Raw genomic sequence first — 15,245 nt, 5'->3', positions numbered from 1 at the left:
GCTGTCCCACAGCCTCTACCCAACATGCTAGTGCGGGGCTGAGAGCGGGTACCTGAGCTCCGTGCTGTCAGCCAGTGAGATGGCCGGCTTCCTCAGGGCACTGCTGCAGGCCTGGCTGTTGCTGTGGGGAAGGAGACGAGCTCAGTGCCAGCCACCAGGCACAGGCTGCTCCTCACCCCAACCCCCAGCCTACATCTGCAGCGGTGGAAACACCATGCTAGGGGATGTGCCATGGCTGCGGCACCTCCCTGGTCCTCCGTGAGGAGGAGGAGGAAGGAGAAAGAAGAGGGAGAGAAGAATAGGGAGAAAGAAGATGAAGAGGAGGGCGAGGAGGATGGGGAGAAAGAAGATGAAGAAGAGGAGGGTGAGGAGGATGGGGAGAAAGAAGATGAAGAAGAGGAGGGTGAGGAGGATGGGGAGAAAGAAGATGAAGAAGAGGAGGGTGAGGAGGATGGAAGAAGAGGGCAAGGAGGATGGGGAGAAAAGATGAAGAAGAGGAGGGTGAGGAGGGCAAGGAGAAAGAATAAGATGAAGAAGAGGACAACTGAGGGCGAGGGCAGTGCAGGTCCTCTCACTCAATCTCCATGTTGAGGAGCTCCAGGAAGGCAGTGAAGGTTCCCAGCCGGTACAGGAGGAAGCTGTTGTGCCGAGACCAGTGCAGGACATCACCTTCGTTATCACAGTCTCCGAAGACGCCTGGAGAGGCCCAAAGGGAGGCACTGGTTAGGGGGGAGCTGCCTTTGAAGCCCTGGAGCACATGGGACCACCCGAGGAAGGAGCTTCACCGCACTGACGTGGCACAACCCCAAGAGAAGGCTTCTCCCAAGCCCCCATGCCAAAGCCAGGCAGCGGATACACAGCCGCATCGAGACATGAGGGATGTGGTCCTTACCCTGTGCCAGGTAGAGGATGGCCCGTGCTACTTTGAGCCGCTTGTCCCTGTTGACCACCTCCAGCCCATCTAGCAGGCGCATGACATAGGCCTTCTGCTGAGCCCCATCCAGCTCCAGCCACCTCCTGCCCTGCACTGGAAAGGGGACACGACAACCAGCCGCGTGCCTCCCCGGGGGTCCTGCTCTCACCCAGGGAGGGCTGCCCTGAGCCCTGGGGTGCTGAGCCCAGAGCTGGTACCTTGAGCGTGAAAATCCTCCTCGAAGCATCTCCTGTTGGTGCTGAGCTCGGGCTCCTCGGTGTAGCTGTACAGCTCTGATGGAGAGAGGGGTCAGCAGGGAGGAGTTGCCCCCTCCTCCTCGTTGCCAAATTCCTTGTGGGACTCTGAAGCATCGCTACACACCCGAGGAGACATGGGGCAGAGACCTAAACTCATCCCTGAGCTCTTCTGCAGCTCTGAGGGGCATCTTGGAGCCACCGAATGCTACCAAATTCATCATTTTAATCCCCGTGTCCAGGCTGGGCTGTTCCCACGCTCTTGCCCACAGCGACAGTGCTCAAGCTGCATTTGCAATTTCATAGAGGGTTTTTTGGGGGGGAATTTTCTGTCCCAGTTAAGCCAGTTTGCAAAGGGAGGGACCGCAGGAGCACCCAGGCAAGACCTGCACTGATTTCACACCCAGTGGCTTGGATATTTCAGGACCTGCAAATAGGGGCTGGACTTGGAGGGACACGATGTTGTGCCTGTTCCTATATAATTCCTGCCTGTTCCTACATAATTCCTATAGGTCCTATGATGCTGAGCAGCACCATGGGGGACCGAAAGGGTCCTGCAAGGGAGGAGGAAGGATCCTTTGAAGAAAAAATGTGCTTTAGCCAGGCCAGCTCATGCAGCTGAGACAGACACAGCTAAAAATAGCCTCTTTGCTGGTCGAGATACGCTCGGGACCCTGAGGGTTACCGGGCAGAAACAGCCGGGGTCAGAAGATACGGGACGAGGACTCAACCCATTGTGACAGCCACGATAAAGGGTGACACTTCCCAGCCTGGGCTGTGCCACTGGGCATGCTGCCTGTCCTCCCACCCCTGCACGCCTGTCATCATGTCCTGGATAATTCGGAGCACAGGGTAATCCCTGTGCCCCCACGCGCCCCTTTTGCTCGTCCCCGGGGAGCGAGTGGCTCTCTATTAATAAATCCCTCTTGCTCTATTACCGCAAGGATGATACCACTGGATATCCATCCTCCATCCCGCTCGCCCGGCTCCCCGAGGGATTTTTTTTTTCTTTTCCTCCCTGGCAGGCACCTATTAATAGCATCGCAGCACCCAAACACCACTTCACCTGCTAACTCGGTGCCGTGGCCGTCAGCATCCCCGTATTCGAACTCCAGGTTGGGGCAATCCACTGAGCCCTGTGGAGAGCAGGTTGGGGTTAGCGGGGGGGGGCTGGCGCATCCCCACGGATATTTCGGGAGGCGGGATGGCTGCCAGCGCTCTCAGCCTTTGCATTAAAGCTGCTCCAGCCGCCGGAGCAGTGACTTGTGCATGGATGATCTTGACATGGGTCTCCAGGGCTCGAGCGGGACATCCACGCGAGGCTACTTAAAATACAGTGCAAATTTGGAAGGCGAGTGTAAAAATAGCATTTCTCAAGTCCCAGGAAAAGCAGAGGCAGGACCTAAAATGCCAGTGAATATTTGATGCATTTCAGAGCCCTACATATGCTCAAAAACAAAGTCTGGGGCTGGTTTGAAGGTGCCTGGGAGGATGCAAACCCCCGTGCTCCATCCTTAGCATCCCAGATCTGACAGCTTTCGGGGCCGGGCTTTGCCCTTTGGAAGCCCATAGCGTTGTGGATCTTCCCCCTCCTCCCCTGCGGATGAGGAACTGGAGCATGAAACTTCGCCGGAGGATTACGGCGGGGCAGGGAGCGGGAGGCCGCAGCCAGAAGACCCAACGCCGGCATCATGCCACCGTGCTCCAGGGAGGGAACACATGAATGGATAATCAACTAAATTAACATAATTTCTCATGCTGAGTCCCAGCATCCCTTCTCGGCAGCCGGGCTGGAACTGATGCACATCGTCATGATTAATATTGATGACCCTGGAGGATGCAGGGCTCCGGGCTAGCCAAGCCCGATTTGCTCAGAAACGCTGGTTTCTCACTCAATTTTCACAGCCAAGCCGGCGGGGCAGTTCAGGAGCTAAAGCCGACGAGGAATTCGGCAAAGCACGTGCAGCGCTAATCTGCTTTGCAAGGCCGAGCCAGAGGAGAAAAAGCAAACCCCCAAATTCACGGGCAGGGCTTGGGGGGCCACGACGCCGGCACCGTCCCCCAGGGAGGAGGGACCCTTTTTGGGTCAGCCGTCCCCAGGGAGCCCCTCGACCCGCAGCTCCTTGGCGGGGAAGCGAGGCTGTCCCGTCCTCTGCTCACGGGGGTCCCTCGGTGGCTTTACGGTGGCCGGGACCACCAGTCCTGGGCCGGATCCTGGTGACCTGAGCCTAGTCCTGCTTTCCCAGCCTGGCACCCATGAAGGCGGACGGGGCAGCCCAGGGGGGTTTAGTGGTTATGTTATTTGGGCAGGTGAAGTGTGGCAGAGGGGACTGCGGCCCCCAGACCCTGGTGAGTAGGGGGGGGTAAGTGGGTGCCTGGGGGAGCCCAGGACCCAGCTGGGACCCCAAAATCCAGCTTCTAGCTCCGAGAGTTGGGACAGAGGGGTGCCAGTGCCGGGGAGGCAGCCTCCCTGGGAACCTCCCCTCCGCAGTGGGCACCCCTCAACCCCCGCAGGACCCCACAAACACCCAGGACCGGGACCCCTCCCCAAGCCGGGATCGGGCACCCTCCATCGGCGGCCATGCAGGAACCCCACGCCCCCGGGGCAGGGACCCCCAAACCCCCGGGGCAGGGACCCCTCCCCAAGCCCCATCTGGGGGTCCCCCCGCCCAGCAGCGGCCAGAAGGAGCCCCGGGGGGGGTGGGGGATGGCATTGTCGCCCCCCGCCCTTACCTCGGACTCCTTCCGCTGGCTCCTGAAGAGCTCCCGGCTCTTGGGCTGGGGCTGCGGCGGGGGCTGGGGCTGGGGCTGGCCCGGCCGAGCCCTGCCCGGGGCCGGGGCCGGGGCCGGGGCCGGGGCCGCAGCGCCCGCCGCCTCCATGCGCTGCTCCCCTCTGCAGCGCTGCCGAACACGTGGGGGTCGGACCCCCCGGGCCCCGCCCCGCCCGCGTCCATTGGTCCGCTGCTCCCGGGGGGCGGGGACAGAGGATACACCCCCCGCCCTGCTATTGGGCGGGGGGCGGGGCCAGGAGGGGTGGGGAGGGGCGGGGGACGGGGGTGGGGTGACATGGGGTGTGCCTGGGGGTGACAGCTTTGGGGGGGGCTATGGGGTATCCCCGGGGGTGCTGGTGACAGGGGTGTCCCTGGGGGTCCTGGGGGGGTTATGGGGTGTCCCCGTGGGTGCTGGTGACAGGGGTGTCCCTGGAGGTGTTATGGAGGATCCAGGGGTGTCCCCAGGGGTGATGGATTGGGGGAGCTGGAGGCTGTCAGAGGTGCCCCTGGGGCTAATGGGGGTGCGAGGGTGGTGGCCATGTGGGTAACGGGGTGCTGGGTCCTGCTGGCACCTGGGGGGGCTGCCCAAGGGTCCCCGTCCCCGAGGCAGCCCCCCAGCATCTCCTGCCGAGTCAGGTTGTCCAAACCCCTGGTACCACAATTTTGGTTAAAAGCAGCTCCCGGGGGCCTGGAAATCCCCTGGATTTGCCCTCCCCGCTTCTCTCCTCCCTCCCTCCCCACCCAGTATGGGGGGGACAGTTGTTTTTAGGGGTCACCACGCAGGCGCCCAGCCAGGGAGGTGCTGGATGCTCCCGTCTTGGTGTTGCTCGTGTCCCGCATCCTTCCCCAGCCGCTGGAAAAACAAAGTCTTTAGGTTGGTATTTCCCTCCGCCACCCCGGCAGCGTTCCCAGTTCTGCAGCAGGGAGGTGACAGATCAGGAGCAGAAGAGATAACGGGATTTTTCCGGCACAGCTCAGCCCGCTTTCCCCAAGGACAAGAGCCCAAACAGCCCCGGCTGCCCCAAGGACGCGCGGCCGCCGGAGCAGCTTTCGCAGCCAGGTTTTATATGGCAGCGGTGGGAGCTCGGGGCTACGGCACGGCACTGGCTTTGGGGACAGCCTCCCCATCCCCACCCAGGGCATCACCGTCCCTCACCCCCTCACTGTACCCCTCCAGCCCAAAAAATTCCCCATCTGCTCCTGCCAGACCCGAAAGACGCTCCGGAGACGCTGAGTTTTCCAATGTTTTATTTGTGTTTTGAGATTACAGAGTCTTTATTGCTGATCTAATACAATCACTCAGACATTAATATTTAAAACATCATTTTGAAAATGTTACGTTTGCAAAGTTTTCGTTTCCTCACTGCAAGCTGATGACAGGTTTTGTCTTATTCTTTCTAAAGTTCAGAACAGAATTCATTTCCTTATACAATTTTGCTGGTGTTACCTAAATCTCCTTTTTCCTAATTCTTTAAAAATGTGTTACATTAAAAAAAAAAAACAAAAAACAACCCAACCCATTACATGTTTAATTTAGAGATGATCACAGAATATGATTCCAGATTGATTAGGAAAAAGCCAAGCAAGCAAAAAAGCTTACAGAAGAAGCAGAACAACATGGAGAAGAGCTTTAAAAATCGAGGTGGGAAAAGCCAGTTAGGATTTGATTATTAATTTTTTCTTTTTCTCCTATCTACCTGGAAGATAAAATGGGCTTAAAAATTGCCACGAAGGAATTCACGGATGAGGACAGCACCACCGTATGCTGCACAAGCGACGGACACGGGGGAGGTCAGCGACTGCGTGAGCTGTACCGAAGGGTCATGCGGATGGAGAAGGATTTTCCCGGGGCAGAAGCGGCTGTGGTTGGGACACCTATTTTCCAAAAGCTGCTTTGCTCAACGTGACCCCGCAACCGCGTTTCACCTCGACCGAGAGCAGGATTTCACACTGCGCATCTGCAGAGAACAGCAGAAATTCTGGGGTTCGTTGGCTGATGCAGACCAAGGTAATCCAGCGCGGGGAAAGACCTGAACGTGACGTTTCACATAGCACAGGGGACTCTTCCCAAAAATCTCAGGATTTGGATAAAATTCATGAATGAGTAGAGATTATTTTGAGTTCGTGGTTAGTGATCAGTCTATGATAAAGTCTTCCAAAGACCTAAGGTCTTCTCAGAGTCTTCTCCAAGGCCTAAGGTCTTCTCAAGGCCTTCTCAAGGTCTCCTCAAAGGCCTAACGTCTCCTCAAGGTCTTCTCAAAGCCTTACTTCTAGGCTTTGAGAGATCTCAAAGAGAAACGTGGAATAAGCAAGGACATGAGAACGTTTGCTCCAAAGATGAGGAGCTTGTGGTCAAGCTGACTTCAGACCTCGGCATCAAGAGCCGTGAGAAGTACTTGGCCGCCAAGATCATAATTCCACAGTTTTTCCTTTCTTGTGTGTGAACGAGCTGCCACAAAAGAGTTTTTTCATGACGGCAAAGAAGTCCTTGAGGACAAAACGAGAATCTGTAGCTGATGAGGGACTCGGGTACCAAAGCAGCAACCACAGGATAAAGGCTTGCGGGGTTGGGCAATTCTATTTTAGAAGGACCCTGTTCTCCATGTGAACCATAAAAGTGATTCCGATGAGACACAGAGACTTGGAAAGTCACCTTGGTGAGGGTGCTGTGCTGTCCGCAGCGTTCAGGCGGGACATCCTGGGCTAAAACAAGTAACTATGGCAAATTCTGTTCTCCATTGGCTCTGATGCATCAAGATTTGAAGTGATTGAAGGGTTTTAGTGACACTAAACTCCTCCCCACGCACAAAACCGGGGTGGGGATTACTCTGGCATACGTCTCTCACACTCAAAGGGGATTTCCAGATTTCATCATACAAATATTACTAGAAAATGAAACTCCAAAGATTTCCAACGAGGACTGAAATTCAGCTGGAGAAAGACCTTGTGTGGACACGGGTCCTCCCAGCCAGGATGGCCAATGAGCTCCGCTTGGGTTTGGAAGAGCTCCCTAACACGTGAGCAGCATTTATTGGCAAGGTCGCAAGGCTCTTCCACCAGCGCGGGCACGCAAGGCTGCCCCGGAGCCCCACCGGGAATACGACTTTGGTTGAACCGCAGGAGGTTGGCACTCGTAACGTAAGCAGCAGGAAAATACTGCGGAGCTGCCAAGAAGGGAGCGGTGGTGGATCCTACCCCACCGCCACCACATCCGTTAGGGTCTGCCTCCGAGTGGGCACCGCTCTGCCCTCCCGGCTCCTACCATGTGCTAGGGGCTTCCCTGGCTGACGCTAACGACCGGTCCCTTCGTTACAGCTTTCAGCAGTGCTAAGGCGAAGTTCACCGACTCGCTGGCAGATCTGTCCCTCGGGCAGTTCGGCAGAATTATGAGACGTTTCTCCAGCGATCGCCGGCAAGATTTACCGCTTCGCTGCCAAGGCGGCACCCGGCTGGTCAGCAGCGCCTGGAGCAAATGAGGTTTTTAGCTGCGTTGTCAAATGGCATGGGAAATGCAAACCCGGCCGCCCTCCGGCCAGCTCGCACCGCTGCCGGGATCCTGCTCCGCTGGAAGAAGCCCTGGGATGCGAAGGAAACCAAAAGCAACCTGCGACCTCGAAGTCGGATCTCACGGCTCCCGTCGTGCGCGTCGGATTAATGGTGATAACGGACTGTTCCAAGTATGTTGCAGCAATTTGATTCCACCAGCTTCTTCCTCGCTTCCCCCATCCTCCCAGCCCCGAAAAAGAACAACCCAAAGAGAAAAATGAAACAAACGGAAAGAAATCCACCGTCTCCCAGTCCCGCGGCAGTACGAACACCAGTGGCAGAGGCCGCATGTACAGTATTCTAATTTAATAAATAAATAACCTAAACACACTGTCTACTATGTGAGCAAGCCCAGCTCTAACTTAGGAAGCTTGCGCTGTTTCATCCTGTACAGTAGTTGAGAAAAGACTTGGGTTCTTGTTCCTCGCGATTCTCCAGGATACAGCCGCAGGAACTTAATATCTGGGGAAAAGAAGAGAAAATGAGGTTTTGGTGAGCCGCTGGGGAAGAGACACGAAGCTCCCCCAGCATCAACACGGTGTATTTTGGGAGGGGTAGACACCAAGAAAAGCAATGATTTAGAAAGGGACTCGATCCTCATCTCCTCCCCCACAAATACCACATTATATTTAGCTGCCTGCCCTCGCTGCTTGAACATTGCCTCTCGCTTCGAGTACGGGAAGGGGAAAATTCAACGGCACCCGATTGATTCAGGGACTGAGTCTCACCGGTTTGCAGCAACATCAGCTCAGAAGCTGAGGAGGATGCACTGAAGGTGCAAGAGCAAATATTAAACACCAAAGCCTGGCTCAAACTGGCTGAATTTATCAGGAAGGCTCCCGTTAGACTGGGAACCGAAATTCATATCGCAAACAAAGCTACATGTAAGGAGAGAGAGGTGCTCGCTTTAATGAAGCAAGCTGTTGAGCTGCACAGGGATGCAGTCTAATTGCCTGTTATATCCAGAAAAAGAGGCTACGGGCACCTAGAGATCTCCTCTCACCTCCCATCCTATGCACCTACACATCAAAACAGGGAATTTTGGAAAACTTGACTCTTTGCCTTTTGTATCTGGAGGCTTAAATTCCTGCAGGACACCAAGCCGAAGCTGTCCAAGTACATCTCCACCCCACGGTGCACGGGGGACGTCTGAGCCAGCATAGCTCTCCCTCGATGCTGGGAATTTGCCGTGACCCTTTGCTTATCCCAGCTTCTCTGTGCGTGGGACAAACCACACTCCCTGCAAGGTCGGGACTACAGCCAGACACCGAAACCGAGCAAAGAAAACTGAACCAGAGGAAATTCCTCCACGGGAGGGCACGGTGGTGCAGGAGCACCATAACAACTTTACACGTAGCACACGGCAGGAAAAAAAAAACCTCAGGATCTGGAAAAACCCACTGAACCCCAAAAGAGGAGCATTTTGGTGCAGCGTTGCTTTCGCGTGAGCGCTGAAGAGCTGCGCGCCAAGAAAATGCCTTTTCCTGCAAGAAAAGGATCGAGGCTTCAACCCCCCCTCAGGCTGATCTGTGTTTGTGCAAAGCCATTTCATTTTCACGGTAAAAAAATGTGTTGCAGTGTCGACTACAAACACAAGCCTGGAAAGGGAAGCGATCCAGGGGCTCATATTGACAATTATTATTATTTTGGGGGGATCAGCACAGCCTGCGCTGGGGGAGGAGAGCCATCGAGCCGAGCCAAGCCCGCCCGAGCAGCCCCCGGCACAAGGGGCGAACCCTGCTCTGTGCCATCTCATCCTTCGTCAAACTTTAAAAATAAAGCTATCGTCAGAGTTGGCCGGATGGCATCGCTCTGCCATTTGCCGCGTCTGGGTGACAGCTGCTGCCAGATACAAAGGGCTCGCGTCCTGCCAAGCGCTCTGCGTCACGGCTCCAACCGTGCTGTCCCCTTCCTGCCCGGACCACGTTCTACGTGGTGATGGGAATTATCAGAAAGCCCGTGATATCTTCTCAGGCGACCGGTGGGATTAAACCCCGTCCCCTCTGCCCCCCCAGCACGCGTACCCCACACTCATGGCAGAAGAGAGAGAGAGGCTGAGGAGCAGCACCTGTAGTAGTTTGGTTTGAAAGGTCCGTTCTTATTCAGTCCCAGGTATTTTGCTTGTTCATCCGTTAGTTCTGTCAGGTGGGCATCAAATGTTGGGAGGTGAAGGCTTGCCACGTACTCGTCTGAAACAATTTCAAGCCTCGTTAGTAGGGTAAGGGGAAGGCAACGAGTCTCCTCCTGCTGCGCACCAGGTCCCTAAAGCCCCAGCTGGGAAAGGCATCGCTCCTCACGCCTTTGCTGCTGAATTGCAGGACTGCTTTTCGCCCCGAATGGGGAAAACCAAGGCTCTCATCTATTTTGAGTTAGAGGGGAAAACCAAACCTTCCTCTGAAATACCCTTCTAGCAGGACTCCTGGGTCTGCTGCTGTGTTATGCCGTACCCTTGGGCAAGCTTGGATGCTCTACTGATGCAGGAGCCACTGGGCATTTCTGGTAGGTGACACCTAACGTCCAAGCTAGGGACAAGCTGCACCTGGTCTCAAAAAATACAATTAACACAAAAAAAGGCTAGTTTTGGAGCAAAAGTGTGGTCAGTATAGCTTGTGTCCTCAGGAGGGGGTTCTGCTGGCAGAGCTGTTGGTCAGGGACTACGTGTCTTCGCAGCCAACGAAGGCAGCTCTGCTGGCAGAAGCCCTACGTGAAAATCTCCTGCATCAGCACGGATGGACTCCTGTGGTTGGCCAAGTGCGTCAGCCTGTTTTCCCCAGGTGGGATGGAGAAACAACACGTCCAATTTAGTGAAGAGCCCAGACCCAGTGGGAAGAACTTGCTGGAAGACCCTGAGCTTGGCAAGAGAGCCCAGGAGGCTGCGATGCCCTGCCGTCCTCAGCCCAGCCTCGCAAACCTCCCATCTGTTCAATCTCAAAACCAAAAAAAGAGCAGGCAATGAATACATCTTTACCCATTTTCTTAGGCAGCAAGTACACATCTTGCTTGTAGCGTCCTTCAGGAGCATTGTACAGCTCTATCAAAGCCAAAGCCTGGATGGAGAAGACACTTAGGTAAGTAACTGCTGCCCGCTATGGAGCCAGACGCTGCTTTCGGCTCAGCCCAAACCCTACTCGCCTGCGTGGTGGCAGTGATGGACAAGACGAAGGTGGGGACGGTGGAGCAGCTCAGGTTCAGCAGGCGGCCCTGGGAAGCAAAAACTGGTTGTTATCTCAACACGACACCAAAAGCAGTTTACAACCCTACAGAAGGTACAAGAACCACCGGTGAAATGTGTCCCTTCTGGGATGAAACACCATTTATCACATGCACTTGAATCCCGAGATATTGGTTGCCCTTATAACTCAGTAAAACTATTTAGAAGTGAAAAATCGGATAAAATACCCTGTGGGAGATACCCTGGAACGGGATAAAGAAAAACACAGGAGCTTTTCTGCGTTCCAGTAACTCATGGGCCACAACAGGGTTACACCAAGCCTTTCAACCAGAGGGACTGCTGAGCTGCTGAGGCCTGCAGAGGTGATTTCTGGACGCGTTTCGGCTCCACCACTCATCCAGCCCTTGTTTTCTTCCTCCGCAAGCAGAGAACAGGTTGCAATCCCTGCTCCTTTGCCTGCAACTCACCTCTGCCAGAAGGACTATTCTCTTCCCGTCTGGCCAGATGACGTGGTCCACCTGGGACCTCACCCTCTCCCAGGTCAGCTCGGGTGTACGCAGGCTTGCCTGAAACACAGTGTTAAAATAGTTAAAGCACTGGGAAAAGATCAAAAACCAGAAGCTACGTAATAGGAATGAAAAGAGGAAGCAACTCGGTGACGTTGTCCTGGGCCTATAGTTTCCTTTGGGTCCGGTTGCAGTCCCAGACCAATGAAACCTTTATGAATCATAACCTGGAACTATTTTTATGATTACAATACATCAAAGCTCCAGCAACAGCTATTGTTCAAGCTCCTCTGGCTGAAGAGGATTCATGGTCACCAACTAAACTGTGCATGGCTGTGGTCACTTCTTTCCAGCACAGAAAATGGCTTTAAACCCATGGGTTTGGCCAAGCAATTCTCCACTGACCTTCAGACAAGACTCTCCTGTTTCTCTACTCATCTCTAAGCACAGACGAGGAGATTTCAGTGCCGTTCGGTAAAGCGCGGTGGGGTTGAGCGTGCTGTGTTGCACCAGGCTGAACTCTTGGCTGGGTCTTAATGGTATAACAACACAAAAGCAGAGGGACTGGGCTGGAGGGGGTGACTCACTGACTCTGGGGAAGGAATGAGGCTGGTGGATACCAGACCCTGCGCTGGAAGCTGGAGCAATTTGCCTGGCTCGCTGGCATCCTTTGGGATCGCAGGAATGACGCCGACATATCTGACAGTGTCTGCTGAGACACGGGGAGCGACACATTATTTTATCTCCTCCCAGGTGCTTGCTAAAGCGGCACGGGGTCAGACATGGCTGCCGCAGGGTCCCGAAAGCAGCGTCGCCCCACCCCGTGCCGTCCCTGCTCCCGACGCGCGTCCCTGCGCTCACCACGTCGATCTCAGTGTTGGAGTGCCCCATGTTGCAGACAATGCAGCTGTTCTTCATCCGATCCAGGTGCTCCCTGGTCACCACGTTCTTGTTGCCTGCCAGATAGCCATATCCGTAATCAATACCCATGTTCACTTTCCCCACCTTTTTGCTTTTTCCTTTGGAAAAAGATGGACCCGATTACGGGGTGCGCATCCCCGACGACCCCTCCTCCTGCCTCGGGGACCGCGTGACGACCCCTCCTCCTGCCTCGGGGACCGCGTACCTGTGCAGGTGATGACGATGTCAACTTGTCTGATGACTTCATTGAGCTTCACGAGCCGGAATCCATCCATGCTAAGAGGAGAGGGGGGGGGAAAAGTAGTCTGAGAAGCAGCAAAAACATTCCAAAAATAGAAAAAAACCCACCAAGTGATTCTCAGATACTCATTTTAATTTTCTAATGCCAGACTGGAAACAGCAAGGCAGCATGCGAAGGGCCATGTACCCCAAGCCATCAGGAGGGTTTCTGGAGTCAACCTGGAGGATTTGGGACTGTTGTGGGGCGAAGCGAAAAGAGATTTTGGGGGTTTCACATTTTCTGTCAAGGCCTCCGCATCTGCAAATCTCAGTTTTCAATCCAGACGGCTTTTTTAAAGCTGCTACTCCTGCAAAGTACATCCAGAAGATGCAGATACGCCCTCCTGCTGCAGAATCCTTTCCGATATGGATTTAGATCATCTTAAAAAACCACCCAAACACCCCGAACCCACAGATGTCTATCATTAACCTTGCGATCCATAGTTAGGCACCTACACAATCTTTAGAAGTGCTGAGCGCTCAGCAAATCCTTCCTGGCTTCACCGAGCAAGGTGTATTCAGCACATCGGGTAACAAGGGCAGGATTTTTTTTAGGATTTGTTGACAGTCCTCCCGAGAACTTATTTCTGTGATTCTCACAAGCTGCAAAATCGTAGTTACTATAAAAAAAAGTAATTTTTTTTCTGCCGTATGTCCCATTTACTGTTTTTTTTCTCCCACTGCAAACTCCTTACGGGAGGGGCCGGACGGTGTTGCCTTGTGCAGAGTCAGGGAAGGGGTTGCTGCAACGACCAAATTCGCACTTAAGGATGCGGGTGCTGGATGTGCCACTGGTGAAGGTCGCAAAGCAAACTGGAAGTTGATCAGCTCTGCTAATTAAGCAGGGCTTATTAGTTTCCTCACCGCGATAGCCCTTTGAAAGCTTGCTGTTAGGAAGAGGCTGTGGGTTTAACAAGGCTCCGGGTGTTTTTGGGACTCTGCTTTCATAGTCACGTCCCATCTCGCACCTTGGGATGCAGAAGCAGCATCTCCGCACCAAAACCTTTACCTGGAGGAAACGAGGTCGGGTATAGTTGCAACGTGCCCGTGCAAGGGGACAGCCGTGTGCTTTCAGCCCTGCGTCAGGGTACTGGCGTTAGCGAGGAGAGGTTTGTGCAGGGCGGGTGATCACCGAAACCAAAATATCCCTCGGGTGAGGTGTGTGCACAGCACAGTAAAGCCCGAGTTCGCACGCCAAAGGTCGCAGTTCACTCCCAACATCCTTTCAAGCCACATCATTAAACTCTTTCAAGCCATGTCATTAAACTCGTGGCCGCTGTGGTTATGGTTATGCAAGCTGGCATGTGGGATACAGATAAACTGGGTGATGCTTTAGTGCAGGAACCCTTTTCTGGCTGTAGGAGAGAGCTGTTGGTCCCTCCGAGGGTGCAGAGAAGCCATGAACCCCTCACCAGCATCCCTCTCGGGAGGGACCACTGCCGAGTGGTTTCTGGCCATGGTTTTCCTGGGAAAAAATAAGCCTAAAGAAGAAGCCGGGCTCGGTGCGACTGCTTACCAGGCCTGGAGGGCACAGATCGGATCGATCTCTGTCACGTACACTATGGAGCCCATGGCCTTCAAAGCAGCACAGCAGCCCTTTCCAACCTGGGGAGGGAGAAGAGCACAGAGGAAGAGTGAGATGCCGAGAGCTCGGGAGACGCCGAGCGTCAATACGGCCGTGGGAAGCTCACAGGGGATGTACAACTCCGGGCGGCTCTTCTGCAGCCCCGAGAGCCCTTCGCAACCCTCTTAGCAACTCTGGTTGCATATACTCAATTTTGGGGTGCATGAAATTCCTGGATTTGGAGTCATCTAGGACCTGAGTCAGGCCCAGCTTAGCTAAGAGAGGCACTAAAAAATATAAAAGTGCCGTTGGTTTTGGTCCCAGGGAGTTCTTTTTCCCCCAAAACATCCTGGTATCTAGAAAGCACCATGATAACGAGAGATTACACTTATCTCAGGGAAAGTCTGAGAGTCTCTTGTAACCTTTACTCTATTTAGGAAGCTTAACGGTTTAATCTCCGAGGGTTAACGAGCTTTAACCTTTACACAGCAGATACGGTGCGGCTCGCAGGGGAATTCAGGGGAGTGGTTAAATGACCAAGGATTCCCAAAAAAACGCAATTACACGTGAGAAAATTGTCCCATTTCAGCTCTTTGTTAAAAAAAAAAAAAAAAAAAAGAGTCCCAGTACAGCACCCACAGCAGAGCCCACCATAACTGGTGGTAACTGGTCCCAGCAAGATCTGCCAAAGGGTGAATATCCCAGTCTCGCCTCAAGAGAGGATTCCTCTGTTTGGGGGTGAAAGCACAGGGGTAAGTCAAGATGAACTTGTCTTTCTTGACCACGCTTCAGCATGCAACGCTGCAGCTGCACAGTACATCTGCAGAACCCAGCTCTGAGTATTTTAATATTATATTAAATATAATATAAATATAAAAGCAAATATTACTACTATATGATATATTAATATCTGGACATTTCAATATTCAGATATTAAAGATATTCAGAATACCTAATACTTATGCCTTTTAAGATTCAGGTTTGGTGTCTGTTTAATGCTAAAGAAATATAGTGGAAATCACGAAAATCGTCAGTTTTGGCGAACCCGTCAGGTTTGAAGATACCTGCAGATGCAGAGAAAAGCCACGAGGACAGAAAAGCCCCGTCGGAGAAAGCCATGCAAAGGATGTGCGGATTTTACATGCAATACGCGCACGTAGAACATGAACCCCTTACCTCCCCGTAGCCACAAACCACTACTTGCTTTCCTCCAAACATCATGTCTGTTGTCCTTTTAAGGCTAAGGAAAAAGAAAAAAAAACAATTAAAGGCCAGCTGTAGGATCGGTTCCACTGATGACGCTGTGACGGACAGGGGTC

General features: G+C 53.7%; 2 protein-coding genes across 5 annotated transcripts in view; both read right to left on the bottom strand.

Moving 5' to 3' along the window:
- Positions 1 to 4,047, bottom strand: part of STRIP2 (striatin interacting protein 2) — a 35,098-nt gene extending 31,051 nt beyond the window's left edge. For all 3 annotated transcript variants that reach the window (XR_015706685.1, XR_015706686.1, XM_087766743.1), the window contains exons 1-6: positions 3,901 to 4,047; positions 2,234 to 2,303; positions 1,132 to 1,206; positions 893 to 1,027; positions 576 to 696; positions 53 to 121 (exon numbers count right to left, since the gene is read on the bottom strand). Coding sequence is in view for 1 of the 3 variants with exons in the window: in XM_087766743.1 (XP_087622869.1) it covers positions 53 to 121; positions 576 to 696; positions 893 to 1,027; positions 1,132 to 1,206; positions 2,234 to 2,303; positions 3,901 to 4,047 (617 nt within the window). In the remaining 2 variants the exon portion in view is untranslated. The remainder of the gene's footprint in view (positions 1 to 52; positions 122 to 575; positions 697 to 892; positions 1,028 to 1,131; positions 1,207 to 2,233; positions 2,304 to 3,900) is intronic.
- Positions 4,048 to 5,169: 1,122 nt separating this feature from the next.
- Positions 5,170 to 15,245, bottom strand: part of AHCYL2 (adenosylhomocysteinase like 2) — a 110,543-nt gene continuing 100,467 nt past the window's right edge. For both annotated transcript variants that reach the window (XM_087764151.1, XM_087764152.1), the window contains exons 9-17: positions 15,103 to 15,166; positions 13,879 to 13,967; positions 12,289 to 12,359; positions 12,024 to 12,118; positions 11,124 to 11,222; positions 10,617 to 10,685; positions 10,453 to 10,531; positions 9,553 to 9,673; positions 5,170 to 7,946 (exon numbers count right to left, since the gene is read on the bottom strand). In XM_087764151.1, coding sequence (XP_087620277.1) covers positions 7,940 to 7,946; positions 9,553 to 9,673; positions 10,453 to 10,531; positions 10,617 to 10,685; positions 11,124 to 11,222; positions 12,024 to 12,118; positions 12,289 to 12,359; positions 13,879 to 13,967; positions 15,103 to 15,166 — 694 coding nt within the window. In that variant the 3' untranslated portion in view covers positions 5,170 to 7,939. The remainder of the gene's footprint in view (positions 7,947 to 9,552; positions 9,674 to 10,452; positions 10,532 to 10,616; positions 10,686 to 11,123; positions 11,223 to 12,023; positions 12,119 to 12,288; positions 12,360 to 13,878; positions 13,968 to 15,102; positions 15,167 to 15,245) is intronic.

This window comes from Nipponia nippon, unplaced genomic scaffold (assembly GCF_047370975.1).
Source record: "Nipponia nippon isolate SJK-2023a ecotype South Korea unplaced genomic scaffold, ASM4737097v1 scaffold_3, whole genome shotgun sequence".
Lineage (NCBI taxonomy): Eukaryota > Metazoa > Chordata > Aves > Pelecaniformes > Threskiornithidae > Nipponia > Nipponia nippon.
Note: the sequence above shows the minus strand (reverse complement) of the source record. Positions and strands in the feature narration are given on the sequence as shown.